The following is a 15795-nucleotide window of genomic DNA, read 5'->3' as shown; positions in this document are numbered from 1 at the left end:
CGCCATTATAGATTGAACGCGACAATGCGTGAGTGGGTCGTGCAGCGCATGCGTTAAATATTTTAACGTGATTAATTTTTAAAAAATTAATTACCGCCGTTAACGCGATAAATTTGATAGCCCTACTTTAAGCCAAAACTAAAGACTCTGGATGAGTGTAAGACATTTTGTCTGTAACGTTAAATACAATTAGAAAACGATTTAATTAAAATATATATATATATTTAAAAAAGGCATGTCCGATATTTTTTGGCGATTCCGATACTTTGAAAATGATGCCGATCGATCGGGACATCTTTAGTAAATGGTGTGATACTTGCATCGCACTTTTCCACCTTTCAAGGCCCTCAAAGCGCTTTACACTATCTCGCCAACCACCTACTGGTGACGCAGCACAAGGAGCAACGTGGGGCTCAGTATATTGCTCAATGACACTTAGACAAGTTCATCATAAAATCCACAACCTCTGGGTTGGGGGACAACTCTACCACTGAGCCACGCCACCCCGTGGACAGAAGCAGTAGTGTTTTACCTGATCTAGGCTCCATTTTTATTTATTTCTGTTATTCCCTGACTAGGAAGTTTTTTTCGTCATATTTAATTCATTTAGACAGACAATTTTGAGTGGTATCAGGACAAATGTTTATTTTTTTTGCATTCCTGAATAGTTAAGAGATGATTAACAAGTTTGTATTTCTTGTGTATGTGTTCGAATATTGCAATTTAAATGTAAATAAAATCCATTCATTCTGGAAGCTTTCATAATGTTTCTTTAGTACTTATTGAAAACATAGATTTGAATCGAATGGTGTATCTCCTGAAACAATACATATGCATGGCAAAAACCCACCTCTTTAAAAATTTTAAAAAACAAAATTTAAAAAAAAAAAAAAAAAAACCTTTCATCCCCAAGTAAGAGTACAAGTAGTCATCAAAAAATGTACTCAAGTACAAGTAAAAAAGTATTCAGTGAAAAGAATACTCAAGTAATGAGTAACATTTTGAGTAATTGCTTATTTTTGTTTGATTTTTTTTTTAAACAATGGTATTTTACGTACCTAATGTATCTATGTGAACTGTTGTTATACTGACACTGTACAATAACTCATTGCATAACCACACTAAGCCAAAGACATAAAAAAACTCATTAAAGAGAGAAAAAAAAAAAGCATTCTTGAATTGTTATGAAGCATTATTCGTCCAAAGAGCATGAGTGCCCTGCCCTCTAGTGGAGAGGATAGTTCCTAGTTTGAATAGTGAATACTGTAGTTTCTTCATTGTGTATTATGAAATCGAAAGGATCATATCTTCGGTTTTCCGTGGTCAATCGGTGCCAAATAAAAACTGGAAGAGAGTTTAAAATTCACGCTTTCTGTTTTCTGAGTGAATCTCGGATCCAAGCGGGCTCCAGTAGGTCTCCTGCAATATTTGCGGCGACTGTGGTGTAATTCAATGGAAGATTCATCTGAAAAATCCTCCTTTTTGCCACAAAACAGTGAAGTTTGGTGGTGGCAAAATCATGGTCTGGGGTTACATCCAGAATGGGGGTGTGAGAGAGATCTGCAGAGTGGAAGGCAACATAAATAGTCTGAAATATCAACAAATCTTAGCTGCCTCTTACATTCTTAACCATAAAAAGGGACAAATTCTGCAGCAGGATGGTGCTCCATTGCATACTTCAATCTCTACCTCAAAGTTCCTCAAGGCAAAGAAGATCAAGATCCTCCAGGACTGGCCAGCCAAGTTTGCCTGGTACACCAGACTCACCGCTGTTCCAGCTATTGAGTCTGGCCACCATTCAGCGGATACAATTTCCAGGGCGGAGCAAGCCAGAGCAAACAGACAGCGGAGTGGATCAACCAGCGACGGGCAGACGTGACGTTAGTAAAACGACGAGGGCAGGACGAGGGACTTGCACACGGAAGTAAACATACGAAGAGAGCGGAGTTTATTCAACATGGCTAGCGCGAGACGGACTGTTGTCAATGACTCGTGTCGATGTGTTGTTGGTAATTTAAAACTGATTTTACCGTGGATTGGAACATATTCTCGGCTCTCCTGTTCACCGTCTGTGTTGTTGTGGAGACGACTTCCGACGCGCAAGAGTGACGTTGCTCGTTAAGAACACGTCACGCAAATAAACGAATCTGATTTGTCGATTGATTTTGTACCTGCTCGAGAGACCGTTAATGGGCTGGTTCCCAGACTTTTCTCTCAGTGTTTGAAAAATACAGGGAGAACAGTTTGGCCGTGCCAGGCAACAGTCCAGTCACCAGAAATGAACAGGATGAAAGAGGAAGCATGGAAGACGAAACCCAAGAACGTTGATAAACTCTGGGAGGCATACAAGACTGCTTTCTTTGATGTTCCTGATGACATCATCAATAAATGGTATGAATCCTTGCCGAACCGCATGGATGCAGTCCTTCAAGCCCATGGAAGTCATATAAAATATTAAATTTGGATCTCACAGCACCACTACTTAATTCGCTTATCTTATGTAACATATTTTTGTATTTGAAGTACATTTTTTGTTCAATTTTCACACTACTTTCTGTAGGCGACAAAACTTTTGTCTTGCCTAAATTTGACCTTTATGTCTTCATTAAATGATAAATCTTTTTTCAGTGAAACAAATATATTTTTGTACATTCAGCATCATTTGGGAGGGTCTTAGCTTTCATATGAGCCATTTCTGAAACCAATTGAATCATTAAAAGTCAGGTTATTAGCAATTGTTTCTACAAAATGGATAAGCGACAAGACTTTTGTCAGGGACGGTACAGTATGTCAAATACTTCATTTGTTACGGTGCTTTAAAGTGTCCTTCAAGAGAGCTCGCCCGACAACAGGCTTGCGTGATCATAGAAAAGCAAGCTTGTGTCTAATTGGTGTAATGGAGTCATGTGATTAATGTTGCAACGTCTCATTGGTGAAATTAGTAGCGCTACTCTTAGCAATAGCATCGCTAGCAAAAATAAATAAATAAATATAATACATACAATAAATACGAAAAATGTAACGACTCTGGTGTAGCCCAAGGTAGCGGAGTAAGAGTAGCGTTTTTCTTCTCAAATCTACTCAAGTAAAAGTAAAAAGTATGGCTTAGTAAAACTACTCTTAGAAGTACATTTGTCTCAAAAAGTTACTCAAGTAAATGTAACCGAGTACATGTAACGCGTTACTAACCACCTCTGAGTAAGAGTAGCGTTACTTCAAAATAATATTACTGAAGTAAAAGTAGTCATCCAAAAAATGTACTCAAGTACAAGTAAAAAAGTATTCAGTGAAAAGAATACTCAAGTAATGAGTAGCATTGTGAGTAACTGCTTATATTTTTGTTGGATTTATTTTTTTAAACAATTTTTTTTTTCTGAGCACAAAGTTATCTATATGAACAGTTGTGATAATGATGCTGTACAATAACCCATTACATAACCACATGAAGCCAAAAAAAAAATTTTTTTTTAAATCATTGAATTCCAGGGAGAAAAAAAACAATTACATAAATGAGGCATTATTCGTCCAAAGAGCATGAGTGCCCTCTGGTGGAGAAAATTGTCCCTAGTTTGAATAGTGAAAAGTTCCTTCATAATTACTATAAAAAGGATCATACAGTACCTCCGGTTTTCCGTGGTCAATCGGTGACAAATAAAAACTGGGAGAGAAGTTTAAATTCGCACTTTCAAGACATGTTGAGGGCAGCGCTCTTAATCAAATACTTCATTTTTTTACGGTGCTTTGGTGAAGCTAGAACGGCAAACGTGTGTCTGGTTGGTATAATGGAGTCATGTGATTAATGTTGCGATGTCTCATTGGTGAAATCGGTAGAGCTACTTGCTACTTACTACAGCTGCTACAACTGCTTGGCATTGCTGGCAAAAAATTATAATAAATCTAATACGCAGAATATCGAGGCAAAATGTAATGACTTGTCTAGCCCAAAGTAGCGGAGTAAGAGTAACGTTTTTTCTTCACAAATCTAGTCAAGTAAAAAGTATAGCTTAGTAAAACTACTCTCAGAAGTACATTTTTCTCAAAAAGTTACTCAAGTAAATGTAACGGAGTACATGTAATGCACCTCTGAGTACAAGTGAGCAGTTTTACTTACAGTTATATTGTCCAATCATCACCCATACAGTGAGTGTCATTCATGTTTTAAAAGAGGTTACAATGCACACAAGGTCAGTTTCAGAATCCAGTTTTAATCATTCTTAAAAGGCACACATTATGTCAATAACTTTTGTGGGAAATTGACCTTAATGAAAATTTCTTGTAACAAAAAACTGTAATGTATTTTAGAACAGACAAATATGGCCCATGTTTGGTTGAGGTGAGAAGGACAAGAACTTTCTGACAATATTTATATTACTATTTATTTCCTTTATTATGGCTTGACTTTCCCCATTAAGTCATTAAAAAAACACTAAAATTTCTTTTGTGTTGCTGTTTTGCTTGTTGTCATATAAGGCAATTTTATTTACAAACATTTTCTTACTTACAAATTTGGTCAAATGTATTGTAGGTCCTGGTTGTATATTTTCTTAACTTTTAAACAGAGCGGGACCAGGGAAATAAAATTTAAGAACTGGGACACATGCAAAGTTTCTAAGGATGGTGGATTCAGAAAGGCACAATATTGTACAAAATAATAATTATTATAATAATTACAGTATCATCAAAAGCAATTTGTGTAGCACCTTGAGTGTTTTGCGCGAACGCACGTCTTTGGTCGAGCGCATGTCCGCCCGCCACGGCATTAAAAGTCCTTTTTTTCCCCTTGACTCTGCTTTTCAGTCAGGTGCTCACAGCCCCACAAGAGGCCACGACACACTCCAAACTTTCTCTCGTCTTCTTTGCTTTGTGCCCTCCGACTTTGTCCGTCGGCGGTAAGTGGGGTTTGGGTAGAGGGTAAGGGGCTGGGGCCGTAAGGCGGGAGGGGTCTCTGGGGGTCGTCTAGCCGAGGAAGCAGACAGGGCCCACTTCGAAGCCAAACCTCTGGTTGGAGTCGCCAAAGTCGGTGAGCATGACGTCAAGGATGGGCAGCTGGTCGATGCGAGGGGTGTTGATCTCCAGAACTGTCTTGGAGTAGCCCTGCTTAGACTGGACACACACATACAACATCAGCATCACTTTAACTTTTCAAACAAGAGTTAGTCATTTGTAGGGCTGCAGCTATCAAATATTTTAGTAATCGAGTAATCGACTGAAAATTCTATCGATTAATCGAGTAATCGGATAAAACATTTTTAATGTAATTACGCTTGATAACACACATCACTTGAAAGCTATGTTTTTCCCCACGTGTTTCAATATAATTTCCATTTGTGTCAAGCTATTTTTAACTTTTAGTTAAGTTTTAAGTTAGTCTAAACTGTAAGTACTGGTAGGATTTTGAGTTTTTGCAGTGTTCAAAATAAATGTATGATAGCTGCTGTATTGGAGCACATTTATTCAGTGATGACTACTGAGCTAAAACTGACAGTTAGCTTTATTATGTTTAAATTTTACACCCTCATCACTCTACAGCGCTGTGTTTTTACAGATTAAATAAAGCCTGTATGTAAGAAACGTTAGCCATGCATCGACAGTGGTCATAATCAATAGAAACCTAGCCCTCCGAAGGGCTAACGTTACGTGAGCGAGTGACAGTAACGTTATATTTATTAGCGATAAGAAGTCTACTGCTTAAAGATGGCGGCTGTTTACTAACGCTGTCCAGACGCGGCCGAGTCTGTCTTTGTGCATCTAGTTTTAAATGCATGCGATATCTATGAGACGCATTGGACTCTACCTGCTACCAAACTAGCATCATGCGGGCGTAGTTTTTAGCAACGTCGGCGTAGTTTGTAGTGGCTGTCGGCTGCGCAAAGTTTTAAAAAAATTTTTTATTGCTTCCTCCTCTACGCACGTGATGTCAGCGCGTTGTCCCGCATTAAAAGTAGTCCGGGCAAAACGTGATGCTTAGAGCCGGCAAAATTAAACGATTCCTCGAGGTGAATAAAATTACTCGGATCAGTTTTTAAACTCGAGTTACTCGAGTTGCTCGAGTGTTCGTTTCAGCTCTAGTCATTTGTATCAGGGTTAGGGTTTTGAATTACGGTTTTCAGTGTGGGTTATCATTTCAAGTTTCTTTTTTAATGCAGTCTTGGTGTTTTCATATAGGCAGATTTTATAACCCGGACATTACCGTATTGGCCCGAATATAAGACGGTGTTTTTTGCATTGATATAAGACTGAAAAAGTCGGGGTGGTCTTATAATCGCAGTCTAGACATTATACCAATTCACCACGCTAGATGGTGCCAGATATCATTGAAGTGATGTTCTGTCATGACAGATCTCAGCTACTCTCAAGTTTAACCAATTTGCATTATTTTACCGCAATGTTTTTCATTATTCAGATTTGTTTCAAGACTACAGTTACAGTTAGACTTCCCTTTGATGGATAATGCAGTTATTGCAATTTTGTTGTTTTATAACAATAGATTGGTTTATTTACATTTCAAAAACCAGAAGCCATTCATTTACGAATGTGATTGCAATTTAGTTTACATATTTAAATGTTCAGATATTAAGATTTGAATGAGGCAAAATAACATGCTTTTTCTCTCAAATATATTGTTATAATCATTTGTTTCACATGTACTGTAATTATTTTCTGTATAAAAATTAATTTGTTGTTCAAAAAGTCTTTTTTCAAACTTGAGTCTTGAAAAAGAGGGGGTTGTCTTATAATCAGGGCCAATACGGTACATCATTTTTGGTCGACATCGACAACAGAATAAACCACACATTTCCAAAGAGGGACAATGGACTGTCTCTTTGTGGGCTCTAAGATCCAATAGCAATTTAATTTAATTTAGTTATAACGTGTCTTCTATTACCTTTTTGCTGCCTCAAAATACTTTTTGCATGTGTTTCCCTCTCATACTTTTAAGCCAGGGGTTTTCAACCCAGTCCTCAAGGCACACTGTGGGTCCTGGTTTTTGTTCCAGCCGATCCAGCAGAGACAGTTGAACCAATGAGGCTTCTGCTAAAACAAGCCACACCTGACTGCAATCAACTGATTGCACTTGTAAAACACCAGATTGGGGAAAAAGTGTTGTCATCTTGTTTGGTAAGAATGAAATCCTGCACCCACAGTGTGCCTTAGTGGAATAGGTTGGGAACCCCTGTTTTAAGCATTGTGTTCTCTTGTGGTAGATTTAAAGCAGATTGTTGTTCTCTTGACTACATTCGTCATGTAGCATATTTAAACCACCCTTATTTGATATTACTATGTTTAAGTATTTTCTTAAGGCATCTTTAGTATACTCTGTCTGTACGCATCTAAACAAAACAATCTGAAAGCGCACAGTAGTACTTTGAGTGTCAAATTCGCCTCTTGTAGGATGTTTCGCGGGTGTAGAACATTTTGGCCGAACGTTTTTATTCCTAGTCTCATCTTGTCTCATCCCATCTTTCCTGTTCATTTTGCTTTTGCTGCTCGTTTTGTGAAATATCGACAGTACTGTCATGCTCATTAATGTTCCTCTCTGGTTCAAATTGAAAGAGTTGAACCAGATAAGGTATTTGATGACATGTTTATGTCGCTGGAGTCAGTCTGGAAGCTCGGCAGCATAACCATGTGACGTCATCGCCCTGCGACGTCAACAGCAATGGCGACCTAATAGTTAAACCAATTTTATAAATTGTATAAACATCAAGAGGGGTTTAAATACCAAATTATTTTGACTCACAATAATGTTACGTTTGAAGAACTATTCGTGGATCCCTTTCAGGATTTAAAATCTTTGTTAGGGTTCAGTGAGTGCTTAAGTCTAAATAAGGGTTTAAAGACAGGTTGGGGTTCCAAAATTTCTTTCAAATCCTGATGAGATTTTCAAACATGAGATAGGAAAATTTGGATTACAGGCCTGGGTTAGGGTGTTAAATTTGCATTTTACATAAATTAGGGTTTCAAGAACTAGGTTAGAGGTCTAAGTGAGGGTTGGGGTTTCAAATTATAATTTGATGTGAGCAGTTAAAAAAAGTGTTTTCTAATGAGGATTTGGGTAACAAATGAGGTGTGGGATAACTGTTGTTTTAATGAATTACCGCGCAGCCGTCGATGAGTGGCTTGATGAAAGGGCTGTTGTCGTACGACATTTCCTCATCGTTGGAGCCTAGGAAGCGCAGAGCCTTCTCGTAGTTGTCGGCCTTGGCATCGTACCAGGCCGCCGACTGGTGGCACACGTATGAAAAATTCTGGCGCGCCGACGAGCTCAACAGCTTCAAGAAGGTCATCTGCACTGCGTTGATGCTGTTCTCGGCTACGTCCACATAGTTGAGCTGTGTTGACATGAAATTTTTTTTAACATAAAGCTAGACAGAAATTTGCGTGTAGAGAGTACTATTAGATCAGATTAACAACTGATACCATTTCTAATTGAATTAAGCGAGTACGAACATGCTTACAATTTTTCCACGTTTGAATTCACTGAACCAGGAACCAGGCGTCTCCTTGGGCCAGTTGGATATTCTGACCTGTCGAAAAGAACGAGATCAAACAATCGCATTAGCGCGGTCTTCGCAATGTTTTGTAATGCATTCCGCTCCACACTCACCCCTGAGGACTTCTTGTCTGGGTTGATACACGTCTCTCCGCCCGCCGTGAAATTACAGAACACTTTGATGGCGTCTCCAATGCAACCCTGGTTGGGGTCGATCCAGTATTCACCTGCCAGCGGGAAACACAAACATGAGGAGCAATTCTGGGAGGTCTCTGTTCAGTATCAATTCCTGAGTACTATTTTGTTTAAAATGTCATGAAACATCCAAGGTGCGTGATATACTGTAGAAGAATTACAGAATGGATTCAAAAGTTTTTCATCTGCATTTTTCTCAAGCATAGTCATGCCGGGATGCCGGGATCTGGCAACCACGTTATGATAAAAATTGAATGAAAAAGTACACGTAACTATATTTAGAAAAAAGTTACAGCGGGGCAAATAAGTATTTAGTCAACCACTAATTGTGCAAGTTCTCCCACTTGAAAATATTAGAGAGGCCTGTAATTGTCATCATGGGTAAACCTCAACCATGAGAGACAGAACGTGGAAAAAAACAGAACATCACACTGTTTGATTTTTAAAGAATTTCTTTGCAAATCATGGTGGAAAATAAGTATTTGGTCAATACCAAATACTGTGTTGTGTACCCTTTATTGGTAATAACGGAGGCCAAACATTTTCTGTAACTCTTCATAAGCTTTTCACACACTGTTGCTGGTATTTTGGCCCATTCCTCCAAGCAGATCTCCTCTAGAGCAGTGATGTTCTGGGGCTGTTTTTGGGCAACACGGACTTTCAACTCCCTCCACAGATTTTCTATAGGGTTGAGATCTGGAGACTGGCTAGGCCAATCCAGGACCTTAAAATGCTTCTTACATAGCCACTCCTTTGTTGCCCTGGCTGTGTGTTTGGGATCATTGTCATGCTGAAAGACCCAGCCACGTCTCATCTTCAATGCCCTGGTCCCTTTGCAGAAAAACAGCCCCAAAGCATGATGTTTCCACCCTCATGCTTCACAGTGGGTATGGGTGTTCTTCGGATGCAATTCAGTATTCTTTCTCCTCCAAACACGATAACCTGTGTTTCTGCCAAAAAGTTCTATTTTGGTTTCATCTGACATAACAAATTCTCCCAGTCCTCTTTTGGATCATCCAAATGCTCTCTAGCAAACCGCAGACGGGCCTGGACGTGTACTGGCTTCAGCAGGGGGACACGTCTGGCAGTGCAGAATTTGAGTCCCTGGCGGCGCATTGTGTTACTGATAGTAACCTTTGTTACTGTGGTCCCAGCTCTCTGTAGGTCATTCACTAGGTCCCCCCGTGTGGTTCTGGGATTTTTGCTCACCGTTCTTGTTATCATTTTGACGCCACAGGGTGAGATCTTGCATGGAGCCCCAGATCGAGGGAGATTATCAGTGGTCTTGTATATCTTCCATTTTCTAATAATTGCTGCACAGTTGATTTCTTTACACCAAGCGTTTTACCTATTGCAGATTCAGTCTTCCCAACCTGGTGCAGGTCTACAATTTTGTCTCTCGTGTCTTTTGACACTCTTTGGTCTTGGCCATACTGGAGTTTGGAGTGTGACTGACTGAGTTTGTGGACAGGTGTCTTTTATACCGATAATGAGTTAAAACAGGTGCCATTAATACAGGTAACAAGTGGAGCCTCGTTAGACCTCGTTAGAAGAAGTTACACCTCTTTGACAGCCAGAAATTTTGCTTGTTTGTAGGTGACCAAATACTTATTTTCAACTCTAATTTGGAAATAAATTCTTTAAAAATCAAACAATGTGATTTTCAGTTTTTTTTCCACATTCTGTCTCTCATGGTTGAGGTTTACCCATGTTGACAATTACAGGCCGCTCTAATCTTTTCAAGTTGGAGAACTTGCACAATTGGTGGTTGACTAAATACTTATTTGCCCCACTGTAAATACAACTGAATTGTACTATGTGGATCTGCTGCGTTTGCTAACCCCTCGCTCTACCCTTTCCTACCATCTGGGAAGTCAGGCTGGCTGAGGCGCAGGTCATTGCAGGTACGGGCAGGGTTGTCAGCAGTGCCCAGCGGGAACTTCATGCGTTCGATGTTCTGCTTGAGGTTGTTGAGAGAGCCAAACACGTCCTCCATAGCCAGGCCATCGACGGCATAGTCAGCCGCTGCTTCATCTCCTTGCTCCTCAGCGTGTCGCCTGTTCTTTCTGGACACGTGCTGGATGGGCAGTGACTGGATGATGTCACCTGTCGGGCCCTGCAGAGCATAAGAAAGAAATTAAACTGGACTGATTTAAAATAAAATTGCCTGACATGTAGGTAAGAAATGATAACATGCCATCATGCTAATAAATAGCATTATTAACAACTTCAGTAGACAGAGTGCTGATATGCGCTTGATAGGGATTTCATTGCTGGCTGTCAGATTCTATTTGTAATTCACTCAAGCCAGTCAAATACCGCCATGTTCAATTATGACATGCTACAGGTGGTTCAATAAGAATTTGAATTTGATGAGGACTAATTAAATGCTAGCAACTACCTGAATAGTGAAAACACTATGACATTGAAGACCAAAGGCATTATTTTAAATGTAAAATATGCCCCAAAGTTTTTTTTTTAAATTTTCCATTACTTAATCATTTTTTATTATTATGGTATTATTGATAGTGTACTTGAAAAGTTGACATCTGAACCAAACTGATCAAAAGCAATCATCGTAGCATTTGTTATGGCATCATAAGATAGACAGAAACTTTTGCAGCTAATATATAGCCGAAAACACAGACAAGGCTGAAAAAGCAGTTCCTGCTCTTGCACTCCTCTTTAAAAGAAACTGCTGTCTTTAAAGCCAAAATAACTGTTGTGTTTGTTAGAACAATATGTCTATATGCTGCCATAGCAGATTCATGGTGCATTAAGCCCCCGAACTAGTTTTAATTTGTCCATTTTACTCTGGAAACCCCCGTTTACAGACGTCGCGCAACCGCTTTTGTTTCAACCCAGCCTTAAAACAAAGGTAATTAATTTTATTTATCATTCAAAAGGTCTGTCATTTTTAGCCTAGAATCAATAATTGATGTCTAATATTTCGCTTAAAAAACAAAAAAGACTTTAAAAAATTATTCACTCGCATATTTTAAACTTTTAAACAAATGACGTCACAATGAAAAAAAGGGCGTCTGTAAAAAAGTCACGGATATCTCGCTCATTACTATTGCTTAACTGTATTTTTTTTGTTACTGTCGCATTTTCTCGGATATGTTAGATGATAAATAATCAAGCCAAACAGAGAAAAATTGAAAAAAAAAAAGTTTAAACGGGTAAATATATGAAAAAGAACATCTCGACCACTCCTTGATGTCTGCGATTTGTGCATCGCGACCGTTGTTATATTACCATGTTTCACCCATAAAATCCCGAAAAAATCCAGCTGTGCTCATTCACAGCTGTGGTTTGACACTCAGTGATACATGCTGCATGGAGTTTTTGGATCGAAACAAGGTAAGTACAGGATATCTCGCTTAAGTCATGGTGTCTGTAATCCTGCTCTCGCATGTTCCCACCTCCAGATAGGGTTTTGCTGATTAAAAAACATTTAAAAAATAAAGTAAAAAAATAAAATTTCTTCCCCCAGAAAATTGAGATTTTAAGCTTCCCAATGATGTATCACACATTAGAGATGGGAATTGATGCGATTTTTACGATCACGATTACATTATCGATATTGCTTAACGATTTGATTCTCTTATCGATTCTAATTTGGGAAAAAGAACAAACGCTTTGATTGGCATCGAGTTTGTTTAATCAGAAGTCACAACCTTACAAACTCACAACTAGGTCAAAAGAGGCCCAAAGCATCAATGTTAACTGTGGCAACAAATGGCAAATGCACAAGAATGTGTAACATTTTACTGAAACATTTTTCTAATAGAAATAAAAATGTTAATGTTTGTAAAATATCTACAGAGGCCACGCCTGTATGTATCATCTTTTGCGTTGTTGTTGTGTGTTTCCATTTGCGATCGGACACTTAAATCCAGTTGTTTAGTGGTTTGAACGATGTGCTAATGCTAGCGAACGCATGCTAACCGTTTTGTTATTACTGTATTAGCAGCTAATCATCGCTGATTTACGTCGATGCAAACCTGTTTGTTATTGGGGACGAAATTGACTTGTTTCATTTCTATTTTTAGTTTCACTCTTGAAGTGATGATTGAATAAAGTCAGCAAATTATACCAACATCTTCTGTATCGTCATTTGGGAGTTTAGCTAGCTGTATAGCCAGGACTGAGCCTTAGCGTCTCGGTGAGGACAGTGCAGTCGTATTCCCTCCCGATGCATTTATCTCCACCTTGCAATGACTGCAAGTCGCTTTGTTGTAATTTTTCCTGGTGAAGTGAAAACACACTTTCGAGTGTTTGAACCTACGTGCTGTCATTGTTATGTTTTACGGCTGCAATGCCCGCGCTAAGCCATCGTAACCTTTCATTTTCACCCTCTTTCCTGGTGAAGTGTAGCCAAACTTTGGAGTGAGTGGTTCTTGGCGCCATGCTAGTTTGATGCGTCTGGACAACAAGACACGTCACGACACAATACGCGTCTTTAGGAATCGTGAAAGGGATCGTTAAGGCTTTTTCATTGTGATGTCGAGGCCTCAAAACACTAGGAACCGGTTCAGAATTGGAATCGGATTTTGATTCCCATCCCTATCACAGATGCATATCGGACAATTTTGAAATTTGTCCAAATTGGGGGTCTCAGAGCGGAACGTCAGGTCACCTGAGTGTTTTCCGCCATATGCAAAATGAAGAAAAGGCCAAATTTGGATCCCTAAACCTTTGATGGCAAAATTTTTTTGTACCGCTTCTGGTTTTAATTATTTTTATACGTAGCTTTCAACTTTTTGTTTCATCTACACACTAAAATGGGAGAAACTTACAGGGGGTCCAGGTGGTCCTATCAATCCAGGGTCTCCTTTTTGACCAGCTGCACCCTAAGGAAAAAATACAGAGCCACAGACACGTTAAAAAAAGGAATCCATTACCAGGAAAGAAGGATGACTGATCGTTAAAAACATAACTTACAATTGCTCCCTTGGAGCCTTTTTGTCCATGAGCTCCCTGGTAAATATAGAAAGAGAGACGGGTCAACATCAAGTTGAAAAACCTGCAGAGAAGAGCTTTGGGGTGCAAAAAATGCAACTTACAGGAATACCAGGAGGACCAGGGGGACCCAGAGGACCTTGAGTGCCCATAATACCCTAAGGGTAGATAAAACCCATATATTAAAATATGATCAATTGCCATGAAATACATTTTTGGGGAGATATGATGTGAACTCACAGATTCACCCTTGCCACCAGAGGAGCCCTGTGGTCCTGGCAGACCTCTGTCTCCCTTCTCTCCTGACTCTCCAGGAGGTCCAATCAGACCGATGAGACCTGGGTGACCCTGTGCGTGAAGAAATCAATACAAATGTATTGAATAAAATGACATTATATTTCAATTGTGGATTATTAATTCATTTTACCTTCTCTCCCTTGAATCCAGAGTCGCCTTTCATACCAGGAAGTCCAGGTGGTCCCTGTGAGGGGTCAGGATGTTTAGTGTAAATGACAAGGGGAAAACCAATGTAGTGATATTTGTCAAAACTTACAAGAGGTCCAGGAGGGCCATCTTTTCCAGAGGCACCAGGAAGTCCTTGCTCGCCCTGAAATGAATTAGATCACAGGATGTTGCTTAGAATGTGCATTAAAAAAGTGTAAGACTGGGCTCTTGGATAGTGCAACATGACAGAACGTCCACTGCTCATTCATTTTCGGTGTTGGTGTCTTCCCACCGTTGCCGTTCATATTCTCAAGTTTCCTCCCAGGAAGAGGAAAATATTTTGTGACTCGTCCCCACCCCGGCTCTTGGTTGTGACTACAAATCAGACTTGGGTGTTACATTTACTCCATTACATTTTCTTGAGTAACTTTTAGAGACTGATGTACTTCTAAGAGTAGTTTTACTAAGCCATACTTTTTAACTTTTACTTGATTTAGATGCAGATTGTGAGGAAGAAATTCCGCTACTTTGGGCTTCACTCGTTGTTACATTTCCCCTCTTTTTCTAGATATTAGATTTTACTTTTTTTTTTTTGCCATAAGATGCTAACTATGTGTCTACCAGTTTCACCAATGAGACGTCGCAACAATAATCACATGACTCCATATACCCATCAGACTCAAGCTTGCTGTTCTATGATCATGCCGGCCTCTTCAATCATATGTCGTCTTTGAAGAACCGTTAAAAAAATGTATTTGACATAGAACACTGCCATCAACATGACTCAAAAGCGCAGATTTTTACCTCTCTTCCAGTTTTTATTTGGTACCGATCAACCATGAAAAAACGGAGATATGATCCTTTTAATTAGGTAATCAAAAATCTGTTTTCTCCACTAGAGGGCATTCATGCTCTTTGGACAGATGACGCTTCATTTGTGTAGATTTTTTTCTCTTGGCAGAATTAAATGATTGTTTTTGTATTTCTTTGGCCTAATGTGATTGAGTAATAGTTTATAGTACAGTCAAATTATAACAATTCACATAGATAACCTTGTACAAAGAAAAAAAATGCTGTTAAAAAAATTAATCAAACATCGTAAACAGTTACTCACAATGTTGCTCATTACTTGACTATGGTATTCTTTTCACCAAATACTTTTTTTTTTTTTTTTTTATTTGAGTAATATCATTTTGAAGTAATGGTACTTTTACTTGAGTTAAAGTTTTGGGTACTTTAACAACCTCTGCTAAAAATATTATTTGTCCAAGGGACCATTTTAGAACGGTACTAACGAGATTGTTACTCGGTGCACTGGATAAGGTTTCACAAAGATGATGTACTTCTATGATGGTTAATTTGGTCAGGTCCTTGTACACATGGCTTCATGAATAAAATAATGATAGGCATCATCAGTTTGTCAGTGGGGATATTTTGTGCAAAACACCTATATCAATAGTTTATTTCTATTCTTGACTTTTCTTTAATAATGGAGATCAAAATTTAGGACTCACAACAGGGCCTGGAATTCCTCGTAGACCCTCGGCACCTGACTTTCCTACAGGTCCCTGGGCTCCCACGGGGCCGGTCTTTCCAGGTGGTCCCTCAGCTCCAGCTTCACCCTAAAGGAAACATCAGGTGCAACGGCATTTTTTTAGGATTCAACGTTAGCCAAACTTTGGTAGCAACAGTTGGTG

General features: G+C 39.1%; 1 protein-coding gene across 1 annotated transcript in view; it reads right to left on the bottom strand.

Moving 5' to 3' along the window:
- Window positions 1-4204: 4204 nt before the first annotated feature.
- LOC130929535 (collagen alpha-1(XI) chain-like) overlaps window positions 4205-15795 on the bottom strand; it is a 540279-nt gene continuing 528688 nt past the window's right edge. The window contains exons 61-72 of the mRNA XM_057856736.1: window positions 15613-15720; window positions 14208-14261; window positions 14082-14135; window positions 13895-14002; window positions 13759-13812; window positions 13637-13672; window positions 13492-13545; window positions 10553-10805; window positions 8609-8721; window positions 8460-8528; window positions 8100-8333; window positions 4205-5103 (exon numbers count right to left, since the gene is read on the bottom strand). Coding sequence (XP_057712719.1) covers window positions 4957-5103; window positions 8100-8333; window positions 8460-8528; window positions 8609-8721; window positions 10553-10805; window positions 13492-13545; window positions 13637-13672; window positions 13759-13812; window positions 13895-14002; window positions 14082-14135; window positions 14208-14261; window positions 15613-15720 — 1284 coding nt within the window. The 3' untranslated portion in view covers window positions 4205-4956. The remainder of the gene's footprint in view (window positions 5104-8099; window positions 8334-8459; window positions 8529-8608; window positions 8722-10552; window positions 10806-13491; window positions 13546-13636; window positions 13673-13758; window positions 13813-13894; window positions 14003-14081; window positions 14136-14207; window positions 14262-15612; window positions 15721-15795) is intronic.

The sequence above is a fragment of the Corythoichthys intestinalis genome, chromosome 14, assembly GCF_030265065.1.
Source record: "Corythoichthys intestinalis isolate RoL2023-P3 chromosome 14, ASM3026506v1, whole genome shotgun sequence".
Taxonomy (NCBI): Eukaryota; Metazoa; Chordata; class Actinopteri; order Syngnathiformes; family Syngnathidae; genus Corythoichthys; species Corythoichthys intestinalis.
Note: the sequence above shows the minus strand (reverse complement) of the source record. Positions and strands in the feature narration are given on the sequence as shown.